The following is a 9,182-nucleotide window of genomic DNA, read 5'->3' on the forward strand; positions in this document are numbered from 1 at the left end:
CTTATAAACAGGGTGAAGCGATTACTTGGGTATGCTTGAAATTCTTCCTTGTTTAGGTCTGATGGGTCTAGTGTATAAAGCGCCCGAGAGTATATGGTTTTTTTCCCTCTGCTGCGTTAACCCTTTAACTCCCAAGATCTCACTAGTAATTCTCCTTACTGTCTGCTGTATGGTTCTTGCGATGTTAGTTTCGAGAATTTGGTATTTTCTTTTTTCTCATCACTTATCTGCTTCATGTTGTATTGATATTGTCAGGAGAATATCTTGGTCACTCATGGGAGTTAAAGGGTTAAAACTCCTACGTAGTTGTACCAGTGTTCGCCACACTCCCTTTACACTCTCGCTTTATCGTTGAATTTTCCCCCTCGACCTTCGCGGTTGGACTCAAACATTTTATGGGAAGAAGGGGGTGTCTAAAAATCGAATGAGAACTTCCAAGATCGTTTTTGTCATTAATTGTTGTACCTACTTGAATAGTCTCAGCTTTGACTCACGTCTGTCTGACGCCGGTCTGACTGTGCCTGTGCTAAAATGCCTTATCTTTCACGATGATATTAGCCTGTTCGAGGCGAAAACTACTTGTGCACATTTCCCTACAGGACCTCGTCCACGTTTAACGTCACGCAATTTCAAATCAGATTGATTGCGTGACTCGTTTCGTCTCGTCTCGCATGGCCTGACGCACGTATATCATACCGTGTATTGTTTATCAAATAAATCCTTAGTATCAGCAAAATCGAAGCTACTATGGATATTGGATAATTTTTCATATTTTCCTGTTGAGATCGTTCCTATCTTGCGTAGACATCTTGCTGACGGAAGACTGTTATTCCTCTTCTTGCGCCAGCTCGCTAATCGCTTGAATGTTTGAAATGTCTGAGTGAAACTGGAAGATTTCATGATTAAATTATTCGGCTTCGCGTTATTTTGATCGCAGGAATCTTTCTCGTCGAAGGAGTTAGTGTTGTTATGCTTTGAGTCAGTGACAACTGGACGAGGAATAGTGTTTGGTGGTGCTTCTGGTGGTCGACCGTTCACAACCAAATCTATCATGTACATCCAGCGATATCTCTGGAATACCGAATCACATTTAAAGGTGTAAGTTACTCCATCGGTCTCCAACTTAAATCGAAAGCTGTACATTCTTCGTTTTGCCAGAGCACACGTTGATCCAGGGGAAATCTCGACAAACTGTTGGAAATTCTCATGTTCTGCCCCCATTTTTCCCAATTGAAAATACAGCCCGGTCGCGTTCAGAGTCGTCCAGTAGACTCGCCACTTTCCGGTGTGATCTTCTTTCTTTAAGAAATCTGCGTAGTAAGTTTCCATTTCAATTTTCCTTGTTGTGGATTGATTATTGAAATGTAGTAGATGCAAATTTCAACTGAAAGTCGATGAACGCTCTCACTTTCTTCCGAAGTGGAACCAACTCCCATCAGGTATTGCAGATGTTTCGAGATGTTTCACGTGTAATTCGAATCCCTACTGTTGAGCGAAAGTGAAGTAATTGTTTTGAATATAATTATTTAGATTAAGGAGATAAACGACCAAAGAAGCGCTTAGATTATATTCAAAACAAATCCATCTCTCACTTATCTGAAACGAGATTGAAAGCAAGAAAATCTTAGTGTAATGGGTCAAAGATTAAGTTAAACTTATAGGAGGTATAATAATCTAAAAAGTGAAATTAATCTCAAACATTTCGTTCGAGGTTATAAAATATTTAAATAATTCACGTTGTGCATGGCTTTATCCTCGCTACTTTTCTAGTGACGTATTACCATGCAATGAGTACAAAATTTGAATATTTTTAATTACAGTATGTATACCTTTTCTGCCGTCAAAAAAGAAACCCAAATACTTTGTTCATTATTTAAGGTCTGTGATCGTGATTGATAACTACTTTCCAAATTAAACGATTTTCCGACACAAAGAAAGAAGTAAATGGGAGAGTGTTCTGACAAATCAAAGTTTAAATGATGGCAGAATTTAAACATTCAAAGCGCGAGGGGTTCTGCCTAGTCGTAATGTAAATACGTGAGCTCAAAAAACGTGTCATGGTGCAAATTGGCACAGAACATGTCACAACGCAATGCAACACAACAGACAAAAGGCAGTACAACAAAGTACAACGCAGCGTAACCTAGGGAGAGTAATGCGACTGTCTCATCATTTCTCTTGAGCACAACGCAGTTCTACAGGAAAAAAACTTGAGTTAGATAACTCCAGCATCTTAATCTCTAGATTCGTAGTCCTCAGTTCAGGGTCCAGGGTCTAGAGCTTACCCACCCATAGCCAACCTTTCGTTCTCCCCTCCTGACCCACTTTAGAAAGTTGGTAGAGCACACATCTGTTGATCATGCGTTCTTCAATTTCGACAGAAGGTGTCTCTAAATGATGCCAAAACCGAACACTGTCAACTCCATGACCCTGCTCCGGCGGGTTTAATGTATCGAGCTTCGTGGGTGTCTACTAACATCAGCTTTAACACTCGTTCACAGTATTCCAGCGTTGTATGAGAAACTTTAAAAGAAAAAAAAATTGGAAGATCACACAGGAGATTATATAAGAGAGTGTGTAGAGAAGGTTGTGTTATATGATTTGGTCAATATTTACAGTTGAAATGGGGGGACTTTCTGATTGAAAAATACAAATCGAATACAGAAGAGGAGTAATTTCACCTAGGATTAGATCGACACGAGAGAAGCATATTGTATCTTATCGGAAAAAAAATAAAAATCGAGAAGTTTGCGAAGAACGGCTTCACTTGGCATTCGCAACACAGAGTTTATATTCTCTCGGATCACAATAAAAGAATTTTCAAACATAACAAACACTCATCTCCAGGCTGAGAAACACAGTTCATTACCACTTGTATTAGTCTTTCTTGTCACGTAGTAGGTTGACAAACAGGATCTACTTAACAAGCCAAAATAAATAATTTGGTACGTGTGTTTTGCAAACAAGAGCCAGGTGTCACCCTAATTTTAGTAGACAAACAAATCATGGTTGCCATTACTGGTTTATCTGTTTATTATTCCATATTTGCTTCTGAAGAAGCAAACTCAGTCTAGTTACATGATAATTGTATCAATTCTGGGCTACACGCTGGTGAATTTTGTCGGAGAATTAAGTAAATGTCTCCTTAGATGAAAAATTTCAGGTGGTAAGAAAAAAAGCTGAAATTAAAGTTTAGTTTGGTTCGGTGGCGTGAAAAATTCATTGACGAGGTTTCCATGCGTTTCCGTGACATTCTTGTTCATAAAGCGAGGCCCTCTAAATCAACTTCACATCAGCCAAAGCGCAATTGGTTGTAGTGGGAGTTGTTCTCCCAGTTTTGTACGTTTCACAGACCTACACTCTCTGTAACAAGGCAACAAGCTTTCAAGGGGTTTCAGCTAAAGCCGATTGCTAGTGGTCTACCGCTGCCTATGAGACCTCTTACTGCTGTCTCTTTAGTTCACGAGCAGGGTCTCGTGTTTGTGTTTCGCCTTACGACCCCTTTCCGGGCACAGTCGCCTTTGCATCACTGGCCGCCGCTTATGAAAAAAAGTTCTAGAAACCCCTGGCTTTCGGTATCGGATAAATACTGCAAAATCCATTTGGAATCCAGCCAAATGATGGATGATTGAAACAATACCTGTTAACTTCCTGTAAAGCTTATTCTTGTTAAGTTCCTTGTCATTTTTAAAAGGCGTAATGTCAAATGGTCCTATGGAAATGATGTTTATTTTTGCTCATGATACCTAAGGCTTCCTTCAGCAATCCTTGTTGTGTTAATTAAATGATGTGATGAATTATTTGTTGTCAAGAAGATTTATTCTCGGTTTTTTTCCTGTTAATGAACTAGAGTGTACTTGCTTAAGGTATCGACAATTATTCTTGCTAGACACTTTCTAAACTTGCCCATCCAAAATAAATCTCTTATGTTTGTAACCTTACCGCTCAAAATTTTATTACAAAGCCAATTCACAATCATGTCACCGAGAAACGTCCTTGAGAAGTAAGGTCCATAATACTCAAGTAAAACAATTTTGCTCATTTTACTCCTACGTTGACCAAAAGCGATTGGTTAAAACCCGACAACACGGAAGCATTAAACAGTTATTAACAGTCTGCAGTATCTAATGCTTGCTTCGTTTTAAAATCATACTGGTGAAAATTAAAGCTATGTGACACAAGTCTGAATTCATCCACCGAGGAGAACTTACTCGCCGATTCCAACTGAAGTACTCCACTGTTTTGTATCCAGATTAGCAAAGTGCAAGGTGAGTGCTTACTTTTTCGCCACATCACATCATGACATTGATGTTGGAATTGCGTTTTACAATTTTGATTGTAGGGATATAGTTATCTTTCTTTAAACCAGCTGACGTTGGAAACCGCACGTTTTTAATAGAGACGCAATATCGGCGATATGAAAGTTTTATGTTTCCGGCGCCTTGGAAAGACTTAAACAAAAAAAAAAATCTTATTGACAAACACTCAGAGTACTCTGGTATCCTGTAAACCGACATGGAGTAGGGTTCAAACGAATTCTTACTATTCAAGTTAAAGCTTGCAAGATATTTGGTCATCTTTCACTCAACAACATATCTTTCATGACGCGGAAAATAAATTTATCTGTTTTTTTTTTGCATCTTGTTTTTGGAGAATTAAATGCCTCAGGGCACAAAGCAGGTGATAGTGATGACAAAAGCTGGTTGGGCTTTGTGATTCGTGTACTTGAACCGCGAAACGCGAAAGGAATGGGAAAGAAAAAAGTTCTGTACTTGTAACTCTACTCATCGCTTTCGCGACGCCCACGCCCATTTTCATTCTTTGTAAAGCGCCAGGTGAACCAGCAGCTACGTAGGTAAGGGGACTGGGATGCGATTGACATTCTGACGCAAATGAAGTCGATTGTTGTTTTCAATTTCCAGATGACTGTGTTCTACGGGATGAGAGGGGGTGAGATTATTTGTTTTCATATCAACACGAGAAGCAGCCTCTCTAACATGGTCCGTAGATTAGAAGTCATTGAAAGCGGAGTGTTAAATCTGCAGGGTCCACACGGTGCGTGTTCATTTGCCACGCCCAGTATGGAGGTAAGTATTGGTGTTGTATTTTGGGCCCTATAAACTGTTTGGAGCTTGTTTTATGAGTAATCATTTCATTATCAATCTAATCACAATGAATTGTATTGCTAAATAACTCGTTTGCTACATCAAAAGAATCAGAATGCAAAGTAAACAAAGCACGGTAAACGCAAACATATTAGACAACACTACTTCTTGTTTCAATTCTTAAGCTTAAAGAGACGTTGAACATTTCTGAGGATGGAAATGATGCTTGGACTGAAAAGTAACCTGAAAGATGAAAACTTGACAACACGATTTTAAGCGACTTAAGAAGAGCATTATATGGCCATCATCAAGGTTTCAGTCCTTTTCCTCAAGAAACTTAGGATTCAACTAATGACTCAACTGTTTTTGTAAATTCCGATTATAAACTGTTTTGTACGATTGTAATATTTATATCTAAGTGCTTTCAGCGGCTCTCGGTACTGTGTGATATTTGGCACGTAAATCGAGCGCAGAATAACTGCTGTCTGATATCCTCTTTTCTTTAGTAAAAATAGCCTGACAGAGTATCACCCCGTCGGTATTTCTCTGCGCATAGAAAAACTGCTTTCAACATACAAGTCGTGGTCAGACAGAATCTGATCGGAAGAATCTGGTGGAACATTTATCAGTTCATGCAAGTGTAGATGGCGAGCAAAGGGCCATTCCTTTCCTGCCTTATCTGGGCATGCGAGTTGAGGTCTCTCGTTTGTTTTTAGTTCCTCGAGGAACGTCCGCAACGTTCGGCACTCAAAACTTTTTAAAATTGAAAATTAATTAGCTGAGCCACTTCGATTTTCAATCCAGTTCTGATAGTGAACTGACGTGTTCTACAGGTTCGATCAGTCAGGCAGGCAGCTGAATATCGTTAATGTGAGAGTCGTAATTAGCTTCTAACGGAAATCAGTAACTCTGTCGGAAGACGCATTTTTTAATGATTCCGCTGTCTTTTTCTTTTTTTTTCCTCTATTTTTTATTTCTTTCTTTGGCTATGTTAGCCAGCTGATTGGACATTATTCGATCGCGCCAAAGGGCTGATCTCGTTGAGAATCAAAACTGCGTTCAAACTAAGCCCTTATAGATCGTTCTAGCATAATTTGTCGCATAATTGATTATTTCAAGTTCGGTCCATGGTCCAGTCTATTTTCAGTTTTTAATGTCTTGTGGGAGGGGGGGGGGGGGAGGTTACCGCAATACTGAATCGTTCGTCGTCTAAAGGACTAGGATTACCGGAAGTAAAGTTTACCTTGGTCTCAGTTCCCGCTTTGACGGGCAACAAAACGGCGTCGAATTCGAAGAGAAACATGATTTTAACATTGTGCATTTTGATACATCGAGTCACCGCTTCTAGTCTAGAATTAAGTGTAATAGTTAATTATTTTTCATCAGGGCAATTATCTGACTTAAATTAAAGGAGAAATCGTGCTATATTAATAATGAATAAATATATAATTTGGACTTGTTTTGTATTTCCTTTTTTGAAAAGCTTACTCAAAGAAAAATAGCAGGATTTTCAAAAGCGAACATGATTTTGATCATAATTTGGAAAAAATCATGCAATGCCAATGACATAATATACTTCATTTACTAGCACAATCTATAGGGCCTAATTCAAACGCAGAGTAAACGCAAATGGGTCGGCTATTTTGGCAGTTGCGCGCCAATTTCCTGCCTAAAAATTTTAAGGAAAATATAGGAAACAACCGATGTCATGCAAATTGTCAAAAAAAATTTAACCGCCCATAGAAATCTATAAAATGCCAAAAAAAAAAATAAATAAATAAATAAATGAAATAAAGAGCTATACGCAAGACTTTTCCGGAACCGGCAAAATTTATTTCATTAAGGTTATTTTGTTCATATGCTATTTTGTTTTGGGCTTCATTAAACGAGTTGTGCTGTTTTAAAAGACTGTGAGCCTAGTTTATATGCTTGTGTGGTTTTTCATTGATCCTGTAAGACCACTGTTCGCCTGCCTCGTTTAAACGTTCGCACATGCACAGACGTTTAACCACTCTGTTGACCCTCTGTCGGCCGACAGAGGGAATGTGGCTTCAGGGACTAAAACGAGCATCCCTGGAAACGAGTTTAGTAATGCTGGTAAGTGGAAACTTGCATGGGCCTCAAACCTCTACAACGTGGGAGGTAATAGTCTAAATGCCAATATAAGACCGTAGAGAGCGGATGTTTTAGCCGCTGTTTCAAAGTTTTTCATTCGTTTTCTCGACTTGGTGTAGTTCGACTACGTTCGTTAAATCTCTAAACCGGTAGTTTGTCTGATTTACGCAGTGTGCGGTTATGGTGCTAAAAACGTTTTTTTGCCCTTTAGCCTTAGGATTTTTCCTCAGTAAGGATTCTTTTTGTCATTAAAGTCAATCAGGAAATTTCATAAAATACTGTTGCTTTTATCTTCTTCAAGTAACTGATGTTGAAGATCGTTTATTTCCGCCGAGCCTCTGAACAAATAGGTCTATAAGAGAGGAGGAAATTCGCACTTCCTGTCACAATCAAAATTAATTCTTTGAAATTGATAGGTATGAATCAATCACGACTAAAAAATTCATCTTAAATACACTTTTACAGACGTTTAAAGGTTACTGATTGGAATATATATATATTTTTTACACCAGTAATGTGTGTGGTGACGCTTGATCTTGCTTAATTGTAATTTCTAACTTGAATATTTTTTGCTCAGGTGGACGGCGAATATTCTTAGACTCAAGAATGGGTCTATGAATCTATCATCGATCAGAAATGTCACTCAGTATTTTACTGAAATAAAAAAAAAGAAACTTAGTTTTCTGTGTGGTATGATTCGACAAATGACATGATTGGACAATTCGATCCTACCAGTCGTAAGTTACGTATTTTTTATTGATTATCTACACTCACCATAAAGGTCTTTTAAAAATTTGGCCTTTGCGTCATTCCAACATACTTTTGAGTTTTAGCCTCTTCTCAGTTTTCAAGCTCTTCTATAATGGTTAATGTTTCTTTCCGCGGTTGTGCGTCTGACTTGGGAACAAAAAAGCTTATTAGTTTAATTAAATATTTGTTTCTAAAGAAGAGGCGAGAAAAACTGGAAAATTCGACTCGTAGTTTTTATAGCAACTCATTGATCGAGAGATTCGGGTTGCATTTTTTTACTATTACTTCTTCTTAGCCCATATGCTGATGTTTCATGGTTTTTAAGTGGTTTATTTAAAAGAAAGTTTAAGGAAGATGTTATGATTTCGTGTCGAAAATATTCTTGACTGAATGCAGACGAGTCTTTGATTGCTTGAGTAGAGTTAGTTTCGGTGTCTCAACAGATGATATCCAAACTGATATAGCGTGGAAGGATAAAAGATTCCTAAGATGCTACAAGGTTGGAGATTGTAACCGGTTTGAGTAATTCACGGAAAATAAACACAATTCTTTTGAGTTCTTTTAAATGATGGCAAAGCAAACACGCCATCTATGATCTGATGATCCTATTTTCAATAATACCTTCTACAGATAAACCGAGATATCCAGATTTATCCGCGTTTTTATGAGTCTTCTCCTACAGAAACCTAGTGGGGAGAAAAGGAGAAAAATATGTGAAGAGTTAGGGGTCATTAAAACGATGACTACTTGTTATGCTATTAATTGACCAGTGAATCTGCAATCAAAACGATATTCTTTTCACGTATTAATTTTCCTTTCAAAATTCTTTTCAGGGATTTTAATTTTTTACCCGTTAAAACTTGAATGTACTAAGGCTTTCCACAAGAGTGTCGATGAAAAATCTAAGGGTTTTATTATAATTTTTGTGTTCAGAAAGGACTATGTCGTCGCTTTCAAGCACGACACGTTTACACCTCTTTAACGCTAGAAATCCCGGCAAAAATGATCATTGAATTGCAAGAAGTTCACCGGAGTTATGGAGGATTTTTAAGCCGATTTCTTATCTTCCTTTCAAACAAAATGATTATCGTGTGCAAGGAATGGTTAGTTTCCCAGATTTGTAACAACCTCTATCGTAACCACGACTACCATCCAAAACTCTTCCCAGAGTTCTTTAGGGTCGTGTTCAGTGTGAAATCGAAAATTCCTATC

General features: G+C 38.1%; 1 protein-coding gene across 1 annotated transcript; it reads right to left on the minus strand.

Annotated features, from left to right (window-relative positions):
• Positions 1-532: 532 nt before the first annotated feature.
• Positions 533-2,749, minus strand: LOC113668704 (uncharacterized). Its single transcript, XM_027184651.2, has one exon. It carries the CDS (start codon positions 1,327-1,329, stop codon positions 691-693), a length of 639 nt encoding a protein of 212 aa, XP_027040452.2. The 5' UTR covers positions 1,330-2,749; the 3' UTR covers positions 533-690.
• Positions 2,750-9,182: the final 6,433 nt, after the last annotated feature.

This window comes from Pocillopora damicornis, chromosome 13, assembly GCF_964200805.1.
Source record: "Pocillopora damicornis chromosome 13, jaPocDami1.2, whole genome shotgun sequence".
NCBI classification, from domain to species: domain Eukaryota; kingdom Metazoa; phylum Cnidaria; class Anthozoa; order Scleractinia; family Pocilloporidae; genus Pocillopora; species Pocillopora damicornis.

Excerpts from the sequence above, each read along its gene's own strand:
- LOC113668704 (XM_027184651.2), bottom strand. The coding sequence starts at position 1,329 with ATGGAAACTTACTACGCAGATTTCTTAAAGAAAGAAGATCACACCGGA.